Source organism: Acanthopagrus latus, chromosome 5, assembly GCF_904848185.1.
Source record: "Acanthopagrus latus isolate v.2019 chromosome 5, fAcaLat1.1, whole genome shotgun sequence".
Lineage (NCBI taxonomy): Eukaryota > Metazoa > Chordata > Actinopteri > Spariformes > Sparidae > Acanthopagrus > Acanthopagrus latus.
The window spans coordinates 18,964,927-18,980,091 of record NC_051043.1 but is presented as its reverse complement, the minus strand read 5'-3'; the positions used below and the strand labels follow the sequence as shown (position 1 = coordinate 18,980,091).

Below are 15,165 nucleotides of genomic sequence, written 5' to 3'. Positions count from 1 at the left end.
TACAAAGGCTAACATAAAAGGTCACTTCAGGTAAAGGGACATTTCACACACAATGTTCAAAGCATGACAAAAAAACAGTTTGTAAGTACTTTGAAATCAGAATTTACTTTTATAAACAACATAAGCGTATTTCAAGAAGGCAACATATTTACATATCAACACTGAAATAGAGGCATGGACAAAAAAACCCAAAAAGACTTCATTAACACATAATTATCAATGCTTTCTGTTTTTGTTGCCTGTTTATACAACTCAAAGTTGGTGTCTGAACATGAATTTTTTTTTAGAGATGGTAGAAAATGTCCACCTTCTATATTGTTCTACCTTGGCTAGGAAGCGCTGAAAGCTTGGAAATGAATTAATTTTCTTGATGTTAAGGCACATGTTTTTCTGTTTGCGAGTGAGGAATCAGAAATCAGCAAGTTTCTGTAAATAATACTTTGGTGCCTTGATAAAACTTCTATTGACCCATAGTGTGAACAGGTATAGACAATTGTATATGGACCACAGATATCAGGAAAATAGTTATAAAGCATTCAATTTATTCATATCTAATTAGACAGTAACAAGACTCAATAAAAGATTTTACAAATTAATTAATGAATGCTTCAATTATTAATTAACATAATTTGTAGTCACATTTTGTTATAAACCATCATAAAGTAACAGCATATTTTCTAGTTAATAGTTACTTCACTGCTAACAAATTATGAAATGCTTTATAAAAACAAGTTACAATTTTATAATGGCCATCTGATATTTATAAATAAATGACAGTATTTGTGTACTTGCAAAGCATTATTCAAATTGGGTGCAACTTTACAATAGAATATTGCTTAATATAGCATTTCAATGTTTGTTAACAGCAAAACAACAATTACGTTTTATTATCTAAAATTCACCACGTGTTAATTAGTTAATATAAAGTGTTACTTAATTTGCTAAAGAATAGATCATCCCATCAATATACCTTTCATCAAATGTCCATACATCACTGATAAATAACCTAATAATTTAGTGAATGTATTTAAGGATCACTTTATGTTTTTATAAAATCTTTTATTAAATCCAGTTTTTATGGTTCAATTTGAAATAAATTAATATGACACTTTACAAACATGTTACAACACCTGTGGTCCTCCGTATTTGTGTAGCTGCCTTCTTAACTTTGTTAAAAGAAAAAAGCCTCACCAAACTTAATTTCCTGCATCAAATGACAACAACTCCACAATAAGAAATAGATGCTTTTAGACAAAAGAACTCAACAAAATAAATTGTCTCTCTAAGCAGGTTTGAAATACTTAAACAAATTGTTTGCCTGACTGCCTTTTCCTGCAGCCTTTCTGTCTTTGGTCATCGAGCCTTTCCCTTGTTTCCTGAATGAGGTCTTAAGGACCGTCTTTTGTTGCTTCCATTCCATCATCAGCTCCCTTTGCACATCTGGTGGAAGCTCAGAAAACACCTTAGGGTCCACACTTCCCGGGAACTCGCAGTCAGAAGACTGGTGGGATGACAGTCTCTCTTCTCCTATGACGTTTTCTCCTGGAAATACACTTACATATGCATGACAGTGGTTATTAGCTATGGTCGGCCTGTCAGATGGATCCAATTTGTTCACAGGCTCTTTCATGTCTTTAATATTTGGTGAGTCTGTTAATGAATATGAAGACTTGTTTTCTGTTATGTTGGGGATATCAACAGCTTTTCCTGAGCTCATTGAAGAGCTGGGGAGAGAGTTTGAATATGCAGGAGATAACAGCTCCTTCTGGATTTCCTCAGGGAGAAGCCTGAATACCTCCGGGTCAACATCTGGGGGCAAACGATGAGTCCCTGTTTTATTTGTTTCATCAAAGTCTGACCTCGCTGAAGGGCAGGATACTTCGTGAAGCGGAGGGTCCTCTCCAGCAACATCAGGGCTTTGTTCTATTTTGAACCCATGTAATGCTGCCTCAGAGCTACAAGGGCTTCTTGTGGCTGACGTCTTTTGTGTGGTATTTTGAGTACTCACACTGTGTGCACTGGACTGATGCTCCATTAAGTGAATATCCCCACTCTGAGAGGAACCATCCTGTTGGAGGATAAAACAGGAGGAGAAATTGATTTCCAGAAATTCCGAGTACTTACACAGTATTTCTGAGAAGGCAAAATCATGTGACAGCAGAGTGCAGGGTTTAACAACTTAAAATTTAGTCTTTAGACTTTTGATGACATTTAAAACCACATAAAATGTTGTTTAATATCTGTTTCATAACAAAGTGACCTAAGAATGACAATATGACAGTAGAACCAGTAGAAACTGCATGGCCTCCAATTTCTTATTACTAGCTGGTCTTATGATTGAAACTCTAAACTTCAGTCTGTTGCACCAGTCCAGGAAAGTGATCAGCTGATTAATCTATTGTTAGAGGAACAATTTAAAAATGTATTAATTGTTTCAGTCATTTTCCAGCAAATATTGTGGGTGAAAATTGTACAGAGATCCCACATATCTGTCATCTTTGAGCTTCTCAATCATGAGGATTTGCTGCTTCTTTTTCACATATACAAAGTCAAGTCTAGTCTAGAAGTCTGCCATCTGTTATGAAAAATCTGAATTCAACGCTTCTTAAAACCTTCTGATACCATGATGAAGATAACATCAAAATAAGATAGATTACACTGTATGACTTCAGTGTATTACCTGGCTTTGAGTTGAGAAGATCTGTGTTTTTCTGGGAGACGAGCTGTGAGTGAAGAAAGATGTGATGGAGCCCTTTCCGCTGGTGGCAGCTCCCCTCGTCTGCAGGTTACTGAAGCAAACATTAATGAGGGTGAGGTGGAAGGCTGCACTGCTGTCCACCATCTTGTGGAAGAGTTTCATCGCCAATGTGGCCAGCTGAATCACAGCATCATCGGTGCTGCCTATAGAGACATTACAGAGACAATTAAAAAAACAGCTGAAGAGGGTTAACATACTTTAGAATAAAACTGTACAATGTTCTCATTTAGCAAAATTAAAGCCTAGAAGTTTAAGAGGTAAAGGTTGACAGGGCGAGATGTAATGGGCTAATCTAGATATGCTACAACTAGACATCTAGACACAACATGACTTGGATGACAGAGAATCTTCACTGACATTACAGAGGCTTTGTGTTTATGACGCAGTCAAAGCTAGACGTCACAGTGAATTTTTATTTCAGATTTATTCCATAAAGCCACATATTCATTTCAGGGTTTTCATCTGAAAAAGTGTTGCTTTTATTAGTGTCCACGAGCTCACCAGAGGTGATCTTGTGTCCTATGTGGTTGGGAATTGGAGACTGACGACTCTCCCGACTGAACCACTTGTTGGTTGCCGAGTATCTACGGATAGTAAGTCGGAAGGTTTGAGGCTGCCTGCCATCTTTGTGCATCCTAGTTTTCACACAGATGACAAAGGTTAGATTTGGTGGATTGGATGACAGGTTTAAATGAGCTGAAAAAAACTCACCTCTCCACAAGACTGCTCAGGAGTTCTTGAATCTTATCTAAAACATCTTTAGTGGATGAGATTTTCTTGAAGGAGTCTTCGTCACTGAGAGACTGAAATAGAAAAGATACAACTTAAGGGGGAAAAAGGATAAAATATCAAATGTTTACATCAAAAGGGACATTAACAAGGAACTATGACAATAATGGTATCAACAATGTTCATGAGTTTACCAACCTGAACCACACAATTACTTTGATTTTCTGGCTGTTATGACTCTCTTTATTTATCTAAATTGCAGGGAATTGTTGGTAAACAAATCAGTGAAATCCAGTAAAGTCTGCAACCCAAGCAGACTCCTTGGAAGTCTGCATAAAGTCTACTTGAAGCCCCCTTGTGGACTGGAAGAAATGTGAGTTCGAGCTGCCCTCGAGACTTGTGGACTTCCTGCAAATGCACCCATATAGTCTGCAAGTCCGGTGAAATCCGGATATTTGGATGCAGCCATATACCCCTTCATCTTAAGTACTCATTGGTAATTTCCTACCTGGGGAGCCCCTGTAGGTGTGACGGGTGTGTCATCAACACCGAGGGCCAGATTCCTCAAGCGCTGAGCAGTGGGACCTCCAAACTCTCTCACCAAGTCATTCAATGGAAAGAGCTGTAGGTCTTTCACGCTGGCCAATCCCAGGGCTTGAAGTCTCTTAGCTGTTTGGTGGCCCACCCCTAAGAATATATATGGACCACAGATGTATCAGTGGGGATACATGATACAATTAAAGAAACAAAAACAAGAGTTTTGAATTGACAAATAATTAAACATGAGCTGAACATCTACACCTGGTACTTTACGGAGACTACCCAGGCAGCCCATGATGTCGCTGACGTTCTCCGGCAGCAGTGTGGTTTGTTGATTGGGTTTGTAGGAGCCGGACACCAGTTTGGCCAGTAGCTTGTTTGTGGCGATGCCAGCACAACCTGTCAGACCCAGTTTGCTGTGGATGGCTTCTCTAAGCTCAGCTGCAATGTGTGAACCTAAAGCCAAACTTGGATGGTCACTGGCTTCAACGTCTGCACCTGAGCAGGAAATGAACAACAGAAAATCATGCTGTCGGCAGTTGAGAAAACCTGAAATTCAAAACGCCTAACATGTCGGAAACTGAAAGTGCAATGCAAATATTTGACAAGTTTAAGCATCTTGGCTTGTTTCATAACTCATTTCCTGTTTTCCATGAGCCAGATGTTGTAGATGTACAGCTTTACATCAGGGGATTAAATGTGACTCACTGAAATGGTTGTAGACGTGGCCTTTAAATGAGAAGTTATTAGACACTTGGGTCTCCTCTAGCCTTGCTTCTACCATCTTTGTGACGTCCATGAAGTTTTCATCAAATCCCAGCCTCTCTACCAGTGGACAATAGGACATCAGCAGCTCTGGATGGATGACAAGACAAGGTAAGGGAGGAAGAGCACAAGAACAGAAAATATACATGATGTTAGCCCAGGGTTCAAATCCGACCTGTGGCCATTTGCTGCATGTTATCCCCCCTCTCTCATCTCCTTGGCCATGAAAGGCTTAAAAAAGAAAAGGCAGAATCTAGAAATAATCTCTCCTTTTATTACTGAGACACTAAAACCAAAACCTGACATTTTGTTGTTTCATGTCAATGCTATCATAATTATTCTCTGCTACAATCACCTAACAGCAAACAGACCTTGGGTTTTACTGGCCACATCTGTGTACCGAGTGTGTTTTGGATGGGATAATACTATAAATGCTGAATATTACATACTGTCAGCAGAATGTTGCATTTAGTTGTAGCTTTGTTCGCTGAGAATTTATGTGATGCACTGCTCCTCCCTACCTGTCACTTTATAGGACATTTCTCTGTAATGTGTCAGGTCTTCTCCTTTGACCAGCACCAGCTGAGGACATTTCTCCTTCGCACTTGCAACAGACATCAGCTTGGTGACACCCAGCTCCCTTGCCACATAGTTACAGGTGACTATGATGTATTTCTGCTGAATACCTGAAGACGAGGCACATCATTGAACCACAAAAGTATTCTGGGCTTTAACAGAAACACATCTGACAACTACAGATGAGGCATTGTAGTAGTTAAAAGAGTTGACCTAAAGGTACTTCTCTCAGTGCTGGGTTTCTCAACATTTCCACCTGAGCATAGAAGCAGTCAAGGTCGAAGTGCAGTATGACTCTGTGTGCAGGTGTTGGAACTGATGTCTTACTGTGGCTCGGACCTGAAACTGAGATTGCGCATTCAATAATTACCATATGAAACATGGAGATAGCCGAGTCTCTGCACGTCAAAAGCCAACTGAGAGCCAAAACAAGCTGGTTGCTGAAAGTTTCTCCTGTCATACTTTACCAGAAGCAGTAGCGGGGCTGCTGAATGGGACTGAATCCACGAAACTGTTCTTCCACTCGGCTTCATCCTCTTCCATCTCATCTTCGCTCTTATCCATTTCAAACAACTTGACTTTAATGTATCTTTTGTTATTTAATTCGCCATTTAAGGCCGCTGTTGTGGTGCTTGCGGGTGTTAGACACGGAGACTACTTTGTCGCTTTAAGTCCCAGCTTAGATTAGCAGCGCCATCTGCCGACGTGGAGGGATTACTGCGACACCTTGAACTGCAATTTGAAAAAATAAATAAATAAAAAGGAAAGTTAGTGTGCTATATTTATTCGGGGGCCAGTTTAGATTTTATTTCCCTTAAAGATATATATTAAGGGATTCAAAACGTTATCATTTTAATGTCGTCTCGCGACACTGGCGGAGCCTATAAATCTGAGACTGTCGTCACCAAAAGTTCAGTTGGCGCACCTGCTTTCTAACGGTTAGTTAATTAGCTAAATCAAGCGGGTCTCGGGTAGTGAAAAGTGGCTTTTTAATTTTGCTAATGTTTCCCTCGTCCGGTCTTTTCGCTGACATAAATTGTCCTGTATCCAAACGTGGGCTTTGTGAGCGGCCACATTGTTTGTACAAACATGTGACAGAGTTGCGGGATATGTTCGGTGCCTCCAATAAATCATCGATACATGCAGGTCAGTGTTTTGAGGTAACCCACTTGTTTAATGTTTAAAGTTTTCAACTGCATATTCTGCTTCCCCCCCGGAAACAGTGTTATTTAAGAGTAAAGTGGTTAAACTAAGCCGTTGGTTAACGCTAACAGTTGATATTTAAAACAACTTGAACAATAGATTTTTTTTTTATTTCAGCATTGAGATGTCAATTTTTTTGTGTGTCCATTACAGTTGAAATGTTATTATGAACCAATCAAAATCATGGTTCTGAGACACACAAAATGTATGGAAATGTAAAGATGTTTTCTGGCAGCCACAGGTCACCACAACTTAACACTGCACAGCTCATTTATACTTAAGCCAATCTTATGCTGTATTAGTTTTTATATCGGTCTTGGAAATGTATACTATATATTGTTGTTGTGATAAGGGACTGTAATAATTTTTGATATTGATATATTGTGACATGCCGAAGTGTTATCTACTCGTTTTAGAAGCAACATGACGGCAAAAGTGTAATTTTCTAAATGACCAGATTACTATATGTCTTTACCCACCTAGTCATTATATCCACATTACTCATGATTATTGATCAGAAATCCCATTGTTTGTATTCTTTGAAAGTACCAATAGTCACTACAATATTGTTGCAGTATCGATATTGAAGTAGGGCATTTTGTTTTAAAATATTATGTGATTTTGTCCTTGCCATGTCCTAACATTCGAGGTGCTTTTTTTTTGGAGAAGATTTCAAAATACCAAGGTATATATTCTATATTAGGATATGACCTAAATATATTGTTATATTAAGGCCTTACCACCCAGCCCTAGTTTCAGTCATATCACTAATGCTAGTAAGCCCAATCTCGTATCCCTTTTGAACAGGAGTACAAAATGGCTATCTGTATGCTGACTGTGAAGCACCAGTGAATGATGAGACCAAAGACCAATGCCTCCAGGAGCTGGAACGGATCAACAAAGAGATTGAAACTGTAAGGCACGAGGTGGAGCAGGAGCAAAGGCGACTGTCTCACTACCAGACTGTACAGCAAGACAGCAGAAACACTGTGCCTAATGTCTCTGTTTCCAAGTCTGAGACTGCAGGTAAAACTGTAGACAGAAGTTCTCTTGGTTGGTCTTCATGCACAAACTCTACCAAAACATCCTCCCGAGCAAAGAAGTACGTGGTTGACAACTCAAAACCAAGGACCGATTTAGAGTATGATCCTCTGTCCAACTTTTCTGCTGACTTGAGCTCTTACAGTTCATCAGGTAAAGGGCATAAAGGAAAACATGGTAAAGGTTTGAAAAGAGAAGGAAAAGCTGTGCCTTCTGACCAGAAGAAGCCAGTCACATATCGGCCTCAGCCTTCTCCGCTGCCATCTCCAGAGCCACTCGATGACTCCAATGAAGACAGCATCTTGATTATTGACATTTCTCCCTCGCCTGCCAGAAAGAGAGGGCGAGTTGAGAAACCTGTTGATTCTGTTTCTGGCAAATCCCTTCAGGATAAAGTTGTGGAATGGGCTGAGGTTGAAACGGCAACTATTTCAATTCATTCTCCACCACTGAGCCTTTCAGACACTGAGGTGTGCAAGGTCAGATCTCAACCTGCACCCACAGTAGAAGAAAGTAGAGTTTATAGTTATTGCATTGGTGAATTTAATCCAGGTTCAACTGATCTAGATGAAAACAAAGAACCCAAAAATATACCAGTCGATGGGAGTGTAGTTTACTTGACTAGTGGTTCAGAAGATCTGGAAAGAGAAAGCTATGAAATAAATCATTGTAAGACTGCTGATGTGATAGTGGATAGAAGTCCTGAAGTGGCAAGTCCTCCTGCCACCACAAACCAGAAGTATCAAAACTGTATCGATCTGGTGACAGAAAAGGAAGAAAAGACATTTCAGGTTGAATTGCCTCAGTGTGAGCTATCCCATAATATTAAGAAAATGAATCCTCTGCAGCCATATAATGTTCCATCTAAGAATTCACTTTTTTATAAAGCCCCATCTGCTAACTCAGACCCACAATTAAGTCAACACACCAAGCAAGCTCAGAAAACAGATCTGCAAGCACAGAACAGGGATGGTAATCTGTGGTCTTCCACAAAATCTGTACCATCAATGCTTATCCACAGCCAGAAAAAGTCAAGCAAAATTCCAGGACAGATGCTGGGTGAAGCTGCGGTTAACCATGCTCCACCTGAAAGCTATGTGGAGACAGTGGAATCGGTGTTAGGCAGCAACCAAGGACCGGCTTGGGACATGTCTTCAGCTTCAAGTTTGACATGCATAGCTGAGTCATCATCCACATCAACTGAGCAACTTTTGGGGAGAGCAGATAACAAGGAAGTAATAACCATTGATTCCAGCTCTGACAATGAAGATGAGCTCAACAATTCAGAAATTGATTTGTCTGACAGTGACACAATGGAGGAATGCTACAGGATCTTCATGGAAGCAAACAACGAGGATGAGGGAAATTATGTGCAGCCCAGTGTGTCTGTAAGTATGCTTTAAGACACACTCATTTAAAGGGGAAGGAAAATCTTCGACAGTGTAAAAATCTGTCATCTCACTTTGTCATTTTTTTTTTTTTTTTTTTTTAGGTTGGAGCCATGGATGTAGATAAGGAAACGTTGAATGTTAAACCCCAACCACTGGCAGGAAAGAAGAGGATGGCTCATGAAGCCAAACATACAGAGGTAAATGCTACATACAGATGACATGGTTCCTGTCAAGTCTTCATATATGGGGGTGGCTCTCATCTTTTTAATTATACAAAAATCAGTAAGAATCTAACAATGATGCTTTAAGAGTACACAGATCTTTAATTCAAAGATATTGTTTATAAAATGATCAAATAAACTAATTACACACATTTTTGTAGTAAAACATAATGAATTTGATGATATGGAAATTGATCATAGTTACAAATGTAAAATTCATCTTCAAGAAAGGCAGTTTTTCTCAGACTCACTACCCCCTTGAGGTTACAGATATGAATTTCAAGTGTGATTATAATTTTTAAGAACATTTTGTGATTTACTAACTCCACTCAGCAGGCAGTGGTTAAAAACCGACCTCAGCCCCAGGTGCTGGTTCCCTTACGTGGGCCTGCGGTGTCAAGATTTGCCTCCCAACCTGCTGTGAATTCCAAGATCCAGCAGGTACAGCAGAGAGCCTCCATGCTGACAACCCCAGTTAAAGGTGGTCAGACATTTGTTTCTCCAACCTATCAGAGGAGGCCAGAGGCCCAGAGCACATTTTCTGCTTCAGTTCAGAGCCCTGAAAACCTGCAGCCTGTTCATGTGCAAAATGGTAAGCTTCAGTTGGCTGTATTGGGTGAGATTTATTTTAAATATTATTATATTAAAAATGAGGGACAAAAAATGAGTTGTGATATAGCAAAGTTAAAGCCTTTATTACATTTAAATGTGGTAAATTTGATGCCATATATCAGTCTTCACATTTGATGTTGAACCACTAAAACATCTTGAAACCTACCTTGTTTTCTTATTTGTAGATCAAGCAGCATTTCTTTCGAAAGTTGGTATTTTTTTTTCTTTTTCTTGAGGTTGCTTTGCCTGAGTGCATCATATCTGCATGTGTGTTTTGTCTTTTCACAGCTTATGTGAACTACATACCTTTGGGAACTGCGGTGATTGGAGTCGGCAACAACTTGCACCTGATCCTCCCACAGGGCACCCTTCCTTTGCCTGTAACTTCCAGCCCCTGCCCAGTTACTTCTGTGCTAACCCCAATCAGTCAAGTGGAGACAAATGCTGTTGCTGTGAAACAAACAAATTATCCACCTGCAACTTCCACTGTGCAACGATACCGCACAACAGCGCCTGTGCTCATCCCGGCACCGGCGCGCAAGCCTTCACTGTCCTTTGCATCTGCACATTCAAGTCAGGCCACTTCCTCCACTATTCCTACAGCTTCTATGGTTAAGGTGAGAAGTAAAAAGAAGCCTTTGTTCCAGTTTTCTAAAAATTTAACTTGTGTGTCTGGTGTGAGTTAGACCCATTTCATCTATTGAATGTTGATAATATGTTCTTTTAGCCAGTACCCACTAAACGTAAATTGAAGCAGAATTGCGAGGCTGCCAAAGACAAAGTGCCGCATGACACCCGACAGCGTTATGTCAACATGTTCACAGAGGAGTTCCTCAAAACAGCAGCCAATGTCAATGAAGCCTTTGAGAAGGTGAGCTTGTGCCACTTAGAATTGTCCTCACTGACAAACTACAGTCTAGATATCAATCCCTTTAATTCTTACCTTGTTAATGTTGATAGGCAATTGCAGAAGAGAGGACTGTGTATAATCGCAGCGTGAACAAACTCAAATATATGAGTGTTGCAGTGAATGCACTGAAGAGGCTAAAGAACCAAAGTGCTGTTACTGCTAAAGGTCAGAACGTGTGGAAAACTCAAACTGTCCATGAAATGTGTAATTGACTCTGATTGTGAGACATAATTTAGTTATATGTAATCCATTTATGTTTTTTCTGGTGCAGATGAAAATGAATTCAGCAGCCAGAGATTAAAAGGCAACATTCCACTTAACTTGAGGAAGTTAAAAGGAAATGGTGAGATAAATTGATTTCCTTTGAACACATTTTCATTTCACCAAATATGTTGGCAGCTTCTCAGTAAATTTATTGTATCTGGCAGAAGATAAGGCTTTATATGAGAGTTTGAAGGACTACATTTTGACCGAGGACAGGCTGATTGAGAGCAACTATCCTGTCCAGCACCCAGAGAAACCTGGTTCGGCTATTCTTTTTGCAGACAATAAGAAGGGCAAAGGAGACCGTAAGTACAGAACATATTCCAGTAACTTTTACTCCAACTGAGACAATTCAATGCTATCTCATATCATGTCACTAGAGGGCAGCTATAACCTGTGCTGTATGTAACTGCAGTGAGGGTTTCTTTTCTCAACACATTTCTCTGTGCTGATGGTCTTTTTCTGTTTTTGTTGGTTTAAGCCCTCAAAAGGATCTGCTGTCGATGTGGGGCTGAATATTCTGTGAGCCAAACAGGCAAACACACCCGTAAGGAGGAGTGTAATTACCACTATGGGAAAGCTGTTAAGAATAAAGGTGAGTATACTCTTGTTTTTATGTTTTGAAAACATCTTAAATTCTTAAAAGGTGATACAGCCTATACAGCCTACTCCATAACTGATCACAGTGCCAGGTGGAGTTGAGACCCGCTACAGTTGCTGTGAGGGAGTCATGGGAGCACCTGGATGTCAGGTGTTTCAGGTAAGAAAAGAAAGTGGTAGACTATTCCATCACTTGATTTTCTCTTTAGACCTCCTCCAATCTACTAGCTGGTGAATTCATATATTATTTTTGGTTGTCTTCAACAGTTGCATGTCCATGATTCACTCAGCCTGGATGGATTTGTCTCAACTGTACCCCGACCAATCTCAGATACAGGCTGTCCGGGGGTCTACTCCTTGGATTGTGAAATGGTGAATCAGATTAAAACTGGTAGCATATGATCACATAAATTCTGAGTAACACAAAAGTAAAATAACAGTTTTTAAATACAACAGTATAGCCTGATTAACTGATAGAATGAAACATTTCAAAAGATCCTGTTATGTTGTGTATCACAATGATGGCGGCATAGCTTTTTCAGCCTTCCACAATGTAAAGTTGAAGGATGCGTTCAAAAAAGCAAAATTCTATCATCCATCTACTGACCCCTGTGTTGATTTAAAGTCAGGCGAGGGTGTAGTCCAAACATTTCAAATAACTGAAGGAAATCGGGACTTGTTTTTTAAAAATAAAAAAAACATGCTGAAAGGAAACATAAAATGGCTCCAGACTAGTCCAGTGTAATCATAGTCACCCTATTTTAAGCAAATATTGTTAAGCAAATTGCTTGCAATGCAGCCTTTTTATGTATTTTTACATTTTAAAACAAGGTCCCAATCTACTTAAGTCACAAAGAATGTTGATGTTTCATTTTTAACTGGCCTTAGATTGGCGATAGACAGTTATTTTGCTTTAACAATCATAAAGTAACTGTTGCCCAATATAATGGCTATAGGAAAAAAAAACAAAACATCTGTGTTTAGATTGAGTCACTATATATTGTCTGCCACCAGGCACTAAAATCTCCTGGAAAAATGAAGGCTGACTGGTGGTCCATCTGACTGTCCACTCAAGTGCGCACTGAAAATGTTCAATATTGTTATGTGTTTGTCTTCATAGTGTTACACTATTCATGGTCTGGAGCTGTCCAGAGTGACGCTGATCAACTCAAGTGTGCAAGTCGTCTATGACACCTTTGTCAGACCTGATAATGAGATCATCGACTACAACACAAGGTAATGTAATAAAAAAACTTGGCTGTTGCTCTAAACAAGGATATAAGCTCTGTCTCTCCTTGGAAATAACCCAAAGATGATATGAAAACTGAGGGAGCCTAAAAGTTGATTGTAAAGCACTTGCACTTTTGTACTTGTAAAATTAGGAATACACAGCTTTGCAAGTGGTTTTGTTACTAGCTCAAAGACACTGGCATTACAAAGTAACAAATGAAATGTCAAATGATCATAACCAATACAGGCTGATCAAATGAAGGTACTTGAGTAACTACTCTATGTATCGATGTATTTTTAATCTGCCAAGAACCCAATCACTGATATTGTACTTTAAAAGATTTTCAGGCATCAGTGAGGAGGATGTGAAGGATAACTGCACCTCCCTAAGAGAGGTTCAGGAGACCTTACTGAGCTTCATTAGTGCCGACACCATTCTGATTGGACACGGCCTGGAAACAGACCTCTGTGCCCTGAAGGTGACTACTGCAAGCTTTTTCAACCATAACTCTGCATTCCTATTTTGCATGGGATTACAATTTAGATTTTAAAAAAAAAAGGCTGTAAGCATATCTGTAAAAGAAGAGATTTGTAACAAATTGCCAGTCAATATTAATATGGCTACCTTCAGGACTACCTTTGTGCACAGTTCATGTGTGAATATATTTATTTGGATGCCATGTTTAAAAAAAAAAAAAAAAAAGTTATTTTTAAGCTTTCTTTTGTTAGTTCATGGGATTATCTATGAATAATCTACCTGATGGCTGAGTGGGGTAGACAATAATGGCGTTGGTAGTACTCACTTTAAGGTAGTAGCATTCACCCTCTTGGAGTGTACCAAATTGCTCTAAGAATGGGAATTGGAGTCCTGTCACTTAACCAGAACCATCATTTTCCATGGTGAGGGCGCAGGAAGTCATGCCCAAATCATGGGGCCTAGGAATAAGGTGGACAGGTCTTTGGGAAGATGAGTTTTTAATAGAAGAATTAAAAGATGTAAATATGACAATACTGTGTCAAGGTAAGCAGTCTCATGAATCATAACACGCTGGACGCACGAGTGCATCTACAAGAGAAAGTGTGGTCACGTGTTGTATTTGTACAAATTGTAGTTGGCAATCAACATGGTATGCATTTTAGTAGCACTGCTATGCTGATTCAGATTCTTTTTTTTTTCATTTTATTTTTATACATGGTCCAAACAATTACACAAATGGTTTCATTTTGAGTTATCATCTTAAAGGTGAATCAACAGTGGTATTAATACACTTGAGGTGAAGGTTTTGGGCTGCACACCAGCTGGTCTGCAATGCTAGTTTCTTTTTTTTTTTGTATACCTCGTTATGATTAAAGAGTAATATTGACTTTATTGAACAGGCTCGCCTCAGTAATAAGAGCATCAGATCTGTTCCTCTTTTACTATAGTTCCTCCATGGGATGGTGGTGGACACGTCAGTGGTCTTCCCCCACCGTCTGGGTCCCCCTCACAAGCTGACCCTCAACAACCTCACTGCAGAATACCTCAGGAGGATCATCCAAGAGAGTGGTGGGTCATCATCCTGGATAGCCACAGCCACCATACAAGCATTTGTTTTATTTGAATGTTGAGTTTAAACTCAACTATACATCGGAAACAAAGTCTAAATTGAAATAAAGAAATGGATCATAATGGGGCTACAAATTTAAAAAAAAGACAACTTAACATCTATTTGACTCAATGTACCGGATTCATATCTAATGTTTTTTTTTTTGTCAATTTGTACTTGTATAAATTATCTGTGTCAATGTTTCACCAGTTTGTGGCCACGACACTGCAGACGATGCTGCTGCCTGCATGGAGCTTATGTTATGGAAGGTCAAGGAAGATGGAAAACTGAAAAAATGATGGAAATAAAACACCACAACCTGCACCTATCTACACACAGACACAACCAAAAAATTATATTGTTATGCAAATTTGACAGTCACTGATATTTGTGTAAAGCTCTTTTGCTTTGTCCTGATAATATGGTAGGGCTGTTCATCTTTTTTTATAAGTTGCATTACATCACTTGATTTTTGTTACTTAATACAATATTTTCTGTGTTATCTCAATTTACAGCCAATATGTCCATGTCTGTATAAATATTGTTATTGGCACTCTTGTGTGCCAAGAAAACCTGTTGGGTCATGAGGGGTGTCATTGATATTAAGTAAAGGCATAGCATGAAATCTTGGTGTGTTTTTTCTCTCTCTCTTACACTTAGACCAGCCAATGAACATTCAGCTTTTGATGTCAAACAGGTTTCAGGTGCTGTTATGCAAATTAGCACTAGGGAGCAATAA

General features: G+C 39.3%; 2 protein-coding genes across 5 annotated transcripts; one reads left to right on the top strand and one right to left on the bottom strand.

Annotated features, from left to right (window-relative positions):
• Positions 1–85: 85 nt before the first annotated feature.
• poli (polymerase (DNA directed) iota) lies at positions 86–6,137 on the bottom strand. Of its 2 annotated transcripts, none has more exons than XM_037099195.1 (10): positions 5,836–6,137; positions 5,582–5,713; positions 5,314–5,478; positions 4,736–4,882; positions 4,289–4,525; positions 3,996–4,174; positions 3,470–3,561; positions 3,260–3,393; positions 2,681–2,901; positions 86–2,068 (listed from the first exon to the last, which is right to left on the bottom strand). In XM_037099195.1, exons 1-10 carry the CDS (start codon positions 5,930–5,932, stop codon positions 1,283–1,285), a joined length of 2,190 nt encoding a protein of 729 aa, XP_036955090.1. In that variant the 5' UTR covers positions 5,933–6,137; the 3' UTR covers positions 86–1,282. The 2 variants fall into 2 exon arrangements, with proteins under 2 accessions (XP_036955090.1, XP_036955092.1); XM_037099197.1 differs by having other exon boundaries at positions 3,260–3,342.
• Positions 6,138–6,259: 122 nt separating this feature from the next.
• zgc:152968 (uncharacterized protein LOC564848 homolog) lies at positions 6,260–15,051 on the top strand. 3 transcript variants are annotated; one of them, XM_037099193.1, is made up of 16 exons: positions 6,260–6,514; positions 7,379–9,000; positions 9,105–9,200; positions 9,561–9,816; positions 10,125–10,453; positions 10,564–10,707; positions 10,797–10,911; positions 11,018–11,089; positions 11,175–11,315; positions 11,492–11,605; positions 11,697–11,770; positions 11,878–11,982; positions 12,731–12,846; positions 13,181–13,319; positions 14,266–14,386; positions 14,637–15,051. In XM_037099193.1, exons 1-16 carry the CDS (start codon positions 6,370–6,372, stop codon positions 14,723–14,725), a joined length of 3,678 nt encoding a protein of 1,225 aa, XP_036955088.1. In that variant the 5' UTR covers positions 6,260–6,369; the 3' UTR covers positions 14,726–15,051. The 3 variants fall into 3 exon arrangements, with proteins under 3 accessions (XP_036955088.1, XP_036955089.1, XP_036955087.1); XM_037099194.1 differs by having other exon boundaries at positions 9,558–9,816; positions 11,178–11,315; XM_037099192.1 differs by having other exon boundaries at positions 6,262–6,514; positions 9,558–9,816.
• The last annotated feature ends 114 nt before the right edge of the window (positions 15,052–15,165 follow it).